Source organism: Beta vulgaris, chromosome 8 (genome assembly GCF_026745355.1).
Source record: "Beta vulgaris subsp. vulgaris cultivar EL10 chromosome 8, EL10.2, whole genome shotgun sequence".
Classification (NCBI taxonomy): domain Eukaryota; kingdom Viridiplantae; phylum Streptophyta; class Magnoliopsida; order Caryophyllales; family Amaranthaceae; genus Beta; species Beta vulgaris.
Window position 1 is genome coordinate 3,970,327 of NC_079209.1, and position 13,014 is coordinate 3,983,340.

The 13,014-nt window shown below is 32.2% G+C and overlaps 1 protein-coding gene across 1 annotated transcript; it reads right to left on the reverse strand.

Annotated features, from left to right (window-relative positions):
* Window positions 1-1,469: 1,469 nt before the first annotated feature.
* LOC104900715 (allantoinase) lies at window positions 1,470-11,317 on the reverse strand. The gene is made up of 16 exons (XM_010688210.4): window positions 11,137-11,317; window positions 5,810-5,903; window positions 5,404-5,524; window positions 4,910-4,983; window positions 4,336-4,412; window positions 4,145-4,181; window positions 3,973-4,058; window positions 3,812-3,871; window positions 3,578-3,714; window positions 3,355-3,481; window positions 3,058-3,213; window positions 2,844-2,954; window positions 2,434-2,544; window positions 2,207-2,305; window positions 1,908-2,054; window positions 1,470-1,799 (listed from the first exon to the last, which is right to left on the reverse strand). Exons 1-15 carry the CDS (start codon window positions 11,218-11,220, stop codon window positions 1,926-1,928), a joined length of 1,503 nt encoding a protein of 500 aa, XP_010686512.1. The 5' UTR covers window positions 11,221-11,317; the 3' UTR covers window positions 1,470-1,799; window positions 1,908-1,925.
* Between the last annotated feature and the right edge of the window lie 1,697 nt (window positions 11,318-13,014).

The following is a 13,014-nucleotide window of genomic DNA, read 5'->3' on the forward strand; positions in this document are numbered from 1 at the left end:
TAGTTGGGTTGTGCGGCATTTTCCTCCTTTCTTTCACAGTAGTTGTTGGGGTGGACGAAGTTTTTTTTGGAGTGGGTTGGGTGGTTTTCAAGGGGTGGGGGTGGCTAACGGGATGGTAGGGTTTTTACGAGTTGGGTGTTTATTTTCCGCGATAGTTGTGGGTGGAAATTTGTGCTGGTTGTGGTTGGTGGGGGTGTTTTCGGTGATTTAGATGGTGGGAGGAATAATTTTATCAGGTTGGATGGTGCGGTTGGGTTGGGTGGCGGTGTTGTTGCCGAGGGTGGTAGCGTTAGATGGCAGTGTGGGTGGCGAGGGTGGTGATGTGGTGGTTCTGGTGGCGAGCGTGGTGAATTTGGTGGCGGTGTGGTGGTTCTAGCTGCTCGGGTGGTGGGTTTAGGTGGTATTGTGGTGATTAATGATTGGTCAAGGTGATCATGAAGTAGAGGAGAGGAAAGGTAAGTGAAATCCTTGAGAGTGTGGGGAATGGATGTAGAGGACTTTGAGGGGAAGAAAGTGGTAAAAAGAATGATTGAAATGACTAAACAAACATCAAGAAAGGATCAAGAGCTTTGTTTTCCCGACCCTTTCTTGAAACCCTCCAACCAAACACCCCCCAATAGGGAGTTATCAATTACGTGAGGTGTAGCGAATTCTCAAAGGATGAGAATTGGACTCACAATTTCAAACTTGTGATTAGAGGGTGGATAATAGGAAGGACGAGACTAATACAAAATCCAATATAATTAATGTTAAAGTAAAGTAATATGAGTTCATTTAGCATACAACCGGGTGTACTATGTGCATGATACACTCAAGATTGATTTCTACCTATTTAGAACTCTCATTTTTAGTACATTTTGCTCATTTGGATGACTTCCAATGAGCAATGAGCAAAAAAAAAAAAGGGGTATACCTTATTCACGGTACATCCGGATGTATGATAAAATTTGTAAAGTGGTACCGTATCAAAGAATCATTATTTTCATTTAGATTAGTCTTTTAAAGAAATCGGAGAAGAAGATATTTTTTTATTATTAAACTACAATAATACTATAATATTTTGTTTTTCAAATACAATCATACAACATTTGCCTTTTTCGTGAGAGTATTAAAAAAACCAAATGTTATATCTAAAATAATAGAGAAGTATTACAAGATGTACAAGTTACAACTGCTATTTTTTTTATTTTTTTTGACAAGTTCTGCTATAATATTTTTAAAATTAGGGAATTAGAAATTCTGTTTGCAATAAAATAAGCTGACCATATTTTAAATGAGTAAATTCAACTCGTTATACTTAATATTTATCCTTAAATTATCTCGAATGATCATATATTTGAATTCTTTGATATTTTGTAAGATTGATGAATTACTAATTCTTTACATGAAAGATTGAGTTCCAACTATATCTTATCATCTTGTGCTAAGATGAGGATTCATCAAGGGGCATAACCGCATAAGTAACAGACTAACAGGGAGAACAGTTCATATTTTTCCTTCAACCAACAATATTTTGTCCATGGAAGAAAACTCAGTACACAAAAAGGTTGGTTATTGCAGTACAATTTTGTACAATATCCCAGTTTTGCAACCCAAACCTTTGGAGAACACTATCAAACACACGAAATTCGCGGTACCTACATGAGATTCCAACATCAAATCTCCAAGAATAGAGTTCCTTCATGAATGCTAGCCACATAAATACTATGTACATTTTGGCTTAGCTTTCTGAATCCTGATTTCCAACCATCTCCAACTGTACATTTAGCAATCATCTATATAATTTGTGTCGCGCCAACCTATACAAGTATTATAAACAAGAGTTAGAGTAATTGGAGCATTAGATTTCCACAGACAGAAAGAAAGATTAGTGGTAATCAACAGATTTTAGATTAGTAAATTAGTACCTTAAATCCATTCGCGGGCTATTTTGCTAGAAGACGGTTTCCACAGGCACCAGGAGCATGTTTTCCTTCTTTATAGACAAGGTTTCCCCTTACAAATGTTGCCAAAACTTTACCAGAAAGTTTTCTTCCCATGTAAGCCGAGATGCTCTATAGTGCATTCAGATGAAAACAAGTCAGATAATATATGTTCTTGTTAGAATTTGAAAGCACAAATTGATGAGTAGCATATAGCATATGGCTTAGTATTGACTGTTTTGTCCGACAGTTCAGAAAGCGAGTGTAAAAATGTAGTAACATACAGGATGTTTAATGTGTGAAGGATGATTTTCGTCAAGATGGAACTCTGATTCAGGCTCCCATGCCACAATATCTGCATAATTCCCAACTGCAATGGACCCCTGTACATGTTCATAAGCTCAGTTATTCAGAACTTTAGATTAATGTTGACCGCGTCCATGTCTCATTTCATGCATATATGAACTTGGTTTCACAAAAGTAGGCCAATCACAATGCTACAATTCTATACCTTCAAATGTTGGCTAGCAAGTTTGGCTGGTTTCTCGCTCCACCAAGAAGCGATTTGCTCTAAAGTCACCCCATAACTACGACCTGAAGTCCATGTTGCGGGAAGAACATACTGTGCATATATAGAGGAGATTAATTTAGCTGAATGAATAAATCCAATAATGATATTAACGTCTGGTTTGGTAATGATGATATAAATTTACATGTCAATTTGTCTGGAAAGTGTCATTTGATGTTCATGGTATTGAAACTTCATCCTCAAAAATGTGTTTCTTTTCATAAATTTCCATTACCAATCAATAATGGATGATTTTTTTCATGAAATCTCCCATAAATTCGTACTACTATCAATTAAGTGTTACCAAACAAGCTGCAAAACTAATGTGTACTGGTATTGTAGAATGCACTGACCTGCAAAGATGATATGCCACCCCATGCCTTCAAGAAGTCACCCACTTGTAGAAGTTTAAGTTCAGGGAGTGTGGGTGAATGATCAGAACTCAGCATATCGATATCTCCATTCTAAAAATAACAGCATAATGAGAAAAAGTTCCAATTAATTGATTGAAATTATAGAAACCATCATCATTTGGTGCACAGGGGTTATATAGGTACAGAAAATTACCCTCAAAGCATCCCATAGTTTCTCTTTGTTTTCAGCATCTCGGATAGGAGGAGCGCACTTAAACCGTGTATCTCCATCAGGAATCTCATCTGCAGAAAATGCCAAGTAATGTGGACATGTTTCTATGCTTATACTGTCCCCTCTACTCTTTGCTTTCTGCATAAAAAGATTATAAACAACAATATTATGAAGAGAAGACACTATGTGTATCACAGGATAATTCATAGTATTAATCATATTACCACATTTTCACAAGGTTTGTTCAGATAAATTAACAAAAGCTTAAATCATTTATACCTTAAGAAGGTCTAAAGAAGATCGAGCATCAGAAAGATGAACTATATGAAGATGAGCTCCTTCTGAAGGACCACCAACTCTTGTGTTTTCACTAATAGTCAAGAGATTTCTTATAGCTCCCTCCTCCCTAACATAGAAAGATCGATGTTCATTCAATATGATATAGGGATATTGAAGAAAAACAACATTAAGTCTTAGTTGAGTAAGTTAAGATGTAACTCACATTGAAGGTGGTCTAGTCTCGAGATAAGTTGAATATAATTGAGCATCATTCTTATTGTCCTTCACTAAGTCATCTTCTTGAACTTCTGCATGAACGAGCAATGGTCTTTGGAATTTAGCTAAGATGGACAGTCCTTCCTACACACCAAAAGATTCAAATACATTTGGAATAAGTACTCAACAAAACTGTAATGTAATGTGTTATTATGATTCACCAATAGAGGGAAATGATCACCTTAATGTGAGTAATGTTTGTCATTGGGAAGTCATTAATTCCTGATGGACACATGAAAGACTGCATTGCAGAAAGTGTTATCTAATGAACTTGGAAATTTGAACTCTGATAATTTATCATGAAACTGATCCATGACTAAATTATAGCAAAGATGTTATTACCTTTAAACCAAGAGCACCGGCTCTAAGGAGACGTTCTAAAGCAGTTGCATTGAGGGCATTATCAGGCACAAGACCGCCCCAGAAGCCTATATTAATGATCCCAATTTAGAAGCAATTTTATCATGGAAAAAATCAACAAAAACAAACTAATCACATAGATTCTAAAACTTACCAACATCAACATAAATTCTGTTCTTTGCAGCCTTAATCTGTTGAATAAACAGAGAAATGTTACAGTGTTTTCAAGATGAAACTAATAGAATTTCATGTGTAACATGTGAAAGTTGACACAAATTTCTGGTTTGATTAGTGGACTAATTAGAAAGTTGTTTACTAATTACTACTAACAGCAGTATCCTTTACCTTAAGATTAAGAGTTTCCTCAGAAACTGTTGAAGGTTCACTATTCAAAGGCATGTCTATCAGGGTAGTTATCCCACCTGTCGAAACGTTCGTTAGTTTAGTTACATAGAGATTATAAGCAGATAGTTGGCATAAGTTTGATATCCAGAGGAGCAGAACACTAATGCTCCGTTTGACAGGGCGTAAAACATTTTCCTGAAAAACTGTTTTCCTCTATTTTCAGTTTTACATTGTTTGGTTTGCAAAAGAGTGTAAAACCATTTTCCTTTGGAGTAAAATTTCTCTCCTGATAATAGAAAACCATTTTCCCTTCAAAATGAAGGGAAAACTGTTTTCCTTCCCTTTTCTTGTATCTCTTGTACACTCCTCTCACAACTTCCTTACTTTTCCTTTTGATTTTCCTTTTAGTTTATCATTTTTCTTACATTGAACCAAACAACGAAAAACTAATTTTGAAATTGTGTTTTTCATTGTAAATTGTATTCCATGAAAATCATTTTACACTGAAAATGTTTTACGCCCAACCAAAGAGAGCCTAAAATAGACACAAAAAAAAAGCGAAAGAAGAATGTACCAGCTGCAGCAGCTCTAGTACCAGAAGGAAATCCTTCCCACTCATCTCTTCCAGGATCATCCAAATGTGCATGCCTGTTAACAAAAGAAGATGGTTGTTGAAATAATGTTCAAAATTCTTCAATTCTCCTGTACATTAAAGAATCCAAACCTTCAATAGCAGCGAAAACGAAAAATTGCACATACAACCGGACCATTTGGCATTTGGTCAAGCCCAGTACTCGTTACACAAGATACATCAAAAAGTTAAGCTCAATACGCAAAAAGTTGCCAATTCTATTAATGCATGGTAACTTTTTACGTACTTTGCTTAACTTTTAACGTATGTTATGTAACTAATAGACGTCCTGATACAGTCATGCCTGTCTGATATAAGAATTTGTGATACGTGCGCAAATACATACATATAAGTTATATGGAAATTAAATATGAAGATTGGTTTGATTAAATTAATTATAATGATGATAAGGTATATAGGCTTGATTGAGGTCTTACACATCGATAAGGCCTGGCATGACAACGGCCTCCCCAAAGTCAACTATTTGACCCTGCCTGATATATCCATGCCAATCTTCTTCTTTAACAATGCTAAAGACTTTGCCATCTTTTATCTCAACTGTTAATTTGTCCACATTAAAGAAATATGATTAATTTTGGTAATTGTGGAGAAAGTTTTACATTAGTGATAAGGTTTATGCTTCTTTTTTATTCTGTTGACTAAACAAGTATGATCATGCATGCCTAGAACTTTCACTTTTAAGCTGAAAAATATACTTCCTTTATCTTATACTAGTTGCAACGGTTACAATTTGTGAAATTTGACCTTAAAAAAACGTTGCAACTATTTTAAAACGAAGAAAGTATAAATAAAAAAGCGACGCAATACACAGTGTACACCTACCTGCGCCAGAAATGACTCCGTCCGGTGTTACAATCCGTTTGCTGGAAATCCAATAATGGTTGTGAGGCAGAAGGCTACATTTAGTTTGAGAAGTCTGCAAGGTCATGAAAATAGATAAATTAGACTTGCTGCAAAATAAATTACTATCAAAAGTGAAATTGTTATAATAGATGCGAAACTACATAAAGTGGTAATTGTTGCAATAGAAAAAGAACGGAGGAAATATAATAGTAGACATTAGCTGGGGCATTCTATTTAAGAGAGTGTTTGGTATAGAAAAATTTGATATAGGAAACGGATTCAAATAAGCGTTTTCATTTCTAATTGTTTGGTATGAGTGTTAAGTAACAAATACCGTTTCCGGAGAGATTCATCACAATCCCCCAATTTGCTATCCTTGTCAAACTAGTGGAAACAAATCACGTTTCCTTCCTCAATCATAAATCTCTCGATTGTTTCCATTCCACTAGAATACCAAATAACTATTAAAGATAACAATTAACAATTATTATTTCCATTTCCCCTCCTAATCCAAATACTTTCCATTTCGTTTCCATTAATCATACCAAAGCCCTAAGAAACTTTCACTCTGCAGTACAGGATACAGAGGACAATTAGCTGGGAATTTTTGTTATACAGAACTTTCACTATGTGCAGTGCAACTGTACAAGATAACAACATTTGCATGTGCTTATGTTTGTATTGTATTTTTTGGACCATGCAATCTTATAATTTCAGAAAAATCCCTTTGAAATTTACCCTTACTTTAAGAGGTTAAATGACAAAATTGTTTTATTAGTATTAGTAGTGTATGACCAATTGACCATATAGTATTTGATGGCACAAACTTAAACACAAGGGTGTATTGTTAAATATTCGTACTACTATAAGATAGTACAAAAATAATGCCAAAATTTATGTTTGTTTTTAGCCAGAGTTTCACCGAGATCTATATCGGATATTATCATGGGACTTAGACTTGTAAATATTTTAATAACTAGTTTAAATGACTAAGAGTTATTTTTATGAGTTGCGATTCCCTTATTTCGTCTATTCTTATAAAGGTCGTGCTCATGCAGTCATGTCTTCAGGCATGTATATTTTTTATATAAAAAAAAGTATTATAACATTGCTCCGTTTTAGCCTTAAAAGTTTAAAAACAAAAGCTAATTCACCTCCGACTCAATACACAACTAAATTCATTTTAGACGAATGTCAAATAATGTATGAATATGTTTATGATACTTAATAAGTTCGATCAAAACTTTGTCATACACTTCTTAAAAGAAATAAAAGGTTAAACATCTAACTACTTTATAGAAAACAAAGTATATTTCGACACTACTATCTTTTGATCTTTGTGTTAATAACGACAGTAAAAAAAAATAGATACACGTACAAATTGTTCTGCATAAAATAGTTATCTGAATATTTTCAATCAATATGAAAAAAGTGAAATATTTGTTCTCTTTCAATTGCTACACTAGCATGGAATGTTTTCACTTTACAAGAAAAAAATTGGAACCAACATAAAATGGTTAAATATTCCTATGACATCACATCAACCATAAAGATAGAAAGTAGTCCATACTACAAACTAGTAAACTCCATATTGTTTTTTGTGATAAAAGAAGCAAACGTGCAGTTACAAAATACTCAGCTCCTTTTCCTCGTGATTTTAGGTAATAAGAATCGTGTAGCTTTAACCAATTCTACGTTGTTGGAGTTGTTAGAGTTTACTTTAGTAAGCTTCAATTCAGCATTAGAAAAAAAGTAGGAGTTGGGATCCTCTAGAATTTTAGTGAAACTTTATAAGATAGACTTATATCTGAGCCATATACTTTAAAATCAATGGCTCATATTGATGGAAGGAAAAAATTTAGAGGTGAATTTTGATAGTATCCTGTATTTTAACAATGATAATCCCTCTATCTCGACCTGGTTATTGATAGAATATAAAAAATAATAGGGATATATTTTCATATTTGGATATACTACTCAGTTTCTTTTTAATAGCCACACTTACACTTTTCACGTATGCCTATGTACTACTTTGAGCTTTTATATCTCTAATTTTGTATTTGTCAAAAATATAAAAGTTTGATAGTGTAAAAGTACATATCGAGATGAATCAAACAAAATCTCACATGACTATATTTTTTATTAATAATAAATAACAAATGATAATCAAAGGAAAATTTGTAAATAGTGTCAAAAATGAAAGTGTAACAATTAAAAAGGAACTGAAGTAGTAATTTGTAGAGTTATATTTATACCAGTTATATCACTTAACATGTAATTAATTATTCATAATGTGATAACATAATATCTTCTTCGTCTTTAATCCAATATCTTTAGTTGTATGTGAAAAAAATGATAATTGATATACTATTGTATATATATGTCAATCCCTCCTTAATTTTGTCTAGTCTACATTTTTTTTAATATATTGATTTTATTTGTAGAAATATCATTAAAAATATGCAAAATATACCATTTATTACCAAATGTTTATGAGATGTGATTGATTTGAAATATTTGATAAAGGAAATAAAAGAATGAAAGGTATATGATTCTATAAAAGTTACTCTAATGAAAAAAATTAGAAAGTTCCAGGATTTCCAAAGTAATATTATCATTAATTTAGATATGATGCTTAGAACCTATCCATTTGACCACTTCACCTTAAAATAATAGTCCTACATGCACGCATCATTGATGTGTGAATACATAATTGCTAAAAAAAATTGCTTTCAAAATTTATTCCATCACAAAAAACAAGGACATGTTTTTAACAATTTAAACTAGTTATTAGGCCCGAGCTATGCTCCGGGTAAGATAAATTTTCATTTATTAATATTATACCTTGAAATAATAACACTAAATATCACTTGGTCTAGTGGTTAAAACTTTACTATATATAAACTTGAAGTCATGGGATCGAATCCTATACTATGCAATTTCTAATTTTTTTGTTGTATGTGAATTACATGGAGTAAAATGAACTTAGGGAGAGCGTCACGTGGCACCGTTCCTTGTTTAGGAACGCCTTTTAATATATTAGTATAGATATTAAGGAGGACACCAAAGTATTCAGGTGCTTATGAATAGTAGATGTTGCATGTATTATAAAAATCTTGTTACCTGACATCACGAAACGTTAAATAAGCATTATATATATCTTACATAAATTTTGAAATCTATTTCAAATCATACGTCAATTGATATAATTAACGTTTAAATATAATATTTCATGTTTAGTTATTTGATATATTTTCTAACGTCTAAAAAAAAGCTCTTGTTAGCTTTTGCCTAGAAAATAAAGTAGCTAGTAGTATTAATTACCGGTTTTACACTACTTATTAGGAATAGAATAAGTTTCAGAACTACTACCAGTTGCAATAACCCCTCAATTTGAAAAAAAAAACTACCAGTTGCAATACAAGATAAGGTAAAGATAAGATGTGAAATAAAAATAACAATTTATACTCAGTATCTTAAGTTGATACGATTTAGGTGCTCATTTTATTGGTAGCTTAATATTTTAATCAAGATTAAATACTAATGACGATTTCCTCACGTTTATTCTGCTAAGTGCTAACGTTGTACTGTTATTAAGTATCTTGACTAAAATTAATCCTCCAATAAGAAGTGCCGTCATTATTGACCAATTAACCTAACCAGAGTTAGATTGACGCTCCACATTAACTAGTGTCATGAATTTGTTTATTGAATTTTTTTATATACTTCTTCCGTTTCAATTTAATTGATACTCCCTCCTTCCCAAAATATAGTTCTCATTTCTCTTTTTTCACGGTAATTTATGCAAGTAGAATCTAAGAGAGATAATAAAGATTTTTTAGTTATTTAAATAAATGTTGTATGGGAAAAGATGATTTTGAGAGAGAGAGAGTGGAAAATAATTGATAAAAGAGCATTAATTGTAACATTTTGGTTGAATAAACAAAGGAAAAAACAAATTTCAAGAAGAAAATAAATGATGGGACACAGTTTTTTTAGACAAATTACGGAAAAATGTGAAACTAAATATGGAAATGGGAACTATATTTTGGGACACTCAAAATGGAAATGGGAACTATATTTTGGGACGGAGGGAGTACTTTCTATTTTGACTAATAATTTTTTTTATCTCTCTTTTATCACATAGGACCTTTTCATTTTCTTTCTTTATTTCTCTCCTCTCCAAAAATTGACCATAAATTTGTAATTTTAAAAGTGTTACAACTAAATTGAAACGGAGAACTATGTTCTTTGCAGAAGTTTTATAACTTTTTTTTTTTTGTGTGGTAGAGACTAAAGAACAACTCAGATTTCCCAACCAAACACTTTTTCAACATGCAGTATGCACGGGCAGATTTTAGCCGTCAACAAAGCACAATTGTAATGAATGACAGCTTGTGGAAAACGATAATAAATTTAAGAGGAAAGAAATGAGATATTTTGACATTGTAAATTCTTGTATCAGATAGTCTGACATATTCACGCTAATAGTTAAAATAATGAAAAAAGAAGATCGAAATTACAATAGATGATTCAAATAAAATGCATTTCATGAGAATAATTTCATTAATGTATTAGATGGTCTGACATATTCACGCTATTAGTTAAAATAATATTCTTTCTATTATCGAAATTCTTCCTATTTTGACCAATTTTCTCTCATAATTTTGGAGAGAAACAATAAAAGAAAACGAAGAAGTAATAATAATAAAAAGTCAAAATTACAATAGATATAGATAAAATGCAAGCTATGAGAAATTTTCATTAGTAGTGTAGAGGTAACATACAGTGTCACAACTCACAAGAGATCTAGCTAGTTGATTGTGTTTTTAGAAGTTAAAAGTTAAGAGCCATTCCTTATCATATTTATTTTGAAAACTAACAATACAAAATTAGTATTTTTTTATGGGTTTTTAACATAATTATTTCCCATTAAAAAAACAGTAATAATGAACAAATCCTTAACTTTAAGGACCTAAATTCTACTTTTCAACCTTAGTCAAATTTTCATAAAAAAAAAAATAGAACCAATATTTAACTATTTATAGTTTTCTAACCCCTTGATTGAAAAAAAAAAAAGAAACGAAGAGAATCTTATTTTAAAAATATTACCATGCAGCCCTCCCTAGAATGTAAGGGTGCAACCCTACGCACCCACATCCACACCCACACACCCACACCCACACCCAGCAGCATACAATAACAGAATTAAGGAACGAAATAATCTCCAGTTATCGCGTGCATAAAAGACTAGTCTCTCTTAACGTGAAAAAAAAAACATGAAAAAGGAGAAAAAAAGAACGGACCTTGATAGAGATTTTAAGGAAGAAGAAGAGAATGGAAGCGATAACAGGTAGTAAAGAGAAGAACTTCCGTTTGTGCAACTCCATTATTATCTCTTTCTCACCTCTTTTCACTCACATACACTCGATGTTTCTCCTCTCTATTTCTCTAGATCTCTCTCTATCAATAATATGAATGAGAGAATAAATGAATGAATATCAATAAATCTACTAGATACTTATATATTCTTTCAAAATACTATATTATATGATAATAATATTATTTATAAAAAAGGAATAATATACCAACCACTTGACTCTAGCAATTTTATTTATTTAATTTAATTTTTTTTGTGTGTGTTAAAAAAAAAGTGAGTGGCCCACCAGAATCGTTGGAAATATGTATGTAGTAATAGTAGAAAGAGGAAAGGAATCAAAACACTCCGTGAAGAAAGGGACCAATAAGAAACGTTTGCAACTTGCATCTCTTTTTACCATTTTTGTTTTTCTCTATTTTTTAATAGTCAAGATACCCAAGATTCTTTCTTTTTTTATTTTTTTATTTTTTCGAAAAAAATTACAAAATTTGGGTCCCACATCCAAGTGGATTCTAGACTATGCTCGTGCTGTCATTTACATCATTGGCATAGTTGCATGCACCATCGACGAGTTGACTCATGGTACACCCGGATGTACCATGAGCATGGTATACCCAGGAGTATTTTTGTAATAAGTTAGAATTTCAGGTGCTCATTTGACACCAAATTTGCTCATATGCGCATTTTGCTCATTTACTCATTTGCTCATTTTACTCTTTTGTAATAAAAGTGTTTGTTCATTTTCTTAAATGAGTAAAAATGTTTGCTCATTTGCTCATCTGTCCATTTTGCTTATTTGCTCATTCGCTCATTTTGCTCATTTGGAGAAAAATAGTCTTGGGTGTACCATGAGCATGTACACCCAGGTGTACTATAAATATTCTCCACCATCGATTTTTTTTTTTTTTTAAAAAAAAAAACAATAAACTTGAAAAATCATTTGTGAAATTAATAATAAATTGCAAATTGGGAAATATTTTGTTAAAAAAAAAAGGATCTGGTAGTCCAGTGAGAATGCATCAAGTAGCAAAAAGCCAAATGACACGTCTGCAAAGTTTCCTACCACTGCCTTCGTCCCTACCAACCCACCACCCGTCTTTCTTTTTTGCCCCCCCCTTGGGGCCAAGAGGCCCAACAAGCCAAGACTATAATGTATGAGTATGTATCCACTTACATTTTACATGTTTGTTAATGCTTATTATTTCGATATTATTGTTTTTTAGTGTAAATGGGAGGCGACTCATTAGAGTGATATTAAATCGAATTCGATATCAGGTTTTGGATACCGTTTTAATAAGACTTTACTAATTAAGATAGATTGCATTGATTCTAAATATATTCATTAAAATGAATTAAACAAGATACCATAAGATTGTATTTGTCCGGTTGACATATTTCTCATAAAGAATTTAGAAGATTTTATTTGATTTTGAGCAATGCAAGATTTTAGGTGGGTACTTTTTCGTGAAACGGAAGGAGTGTGTACTTTCACTATTTCATAATGCTTATAACATTTGTAATTATCTGGTCTCTAATAAATTACTTTAACCATTAAAATATAGGATCTTTTAACAAGAATAATACAAACTTTTGTCCGTTCTCTCACAATAATACAAACTTTTGATTATTTTTTAATAACACAAATTTTTGAACAAAATTCCTCCAGTAGGACAATACTGGTTGTTAACTTGTTGTAGGAGGTAGTGTTGTTCAATGTCTGATATCGGATCCGATCTGATCCGAAAATTCGAATATTTGGAAATTTCGGATCGGAAAAATTGCCGGATTTTTGGATCGGATATCG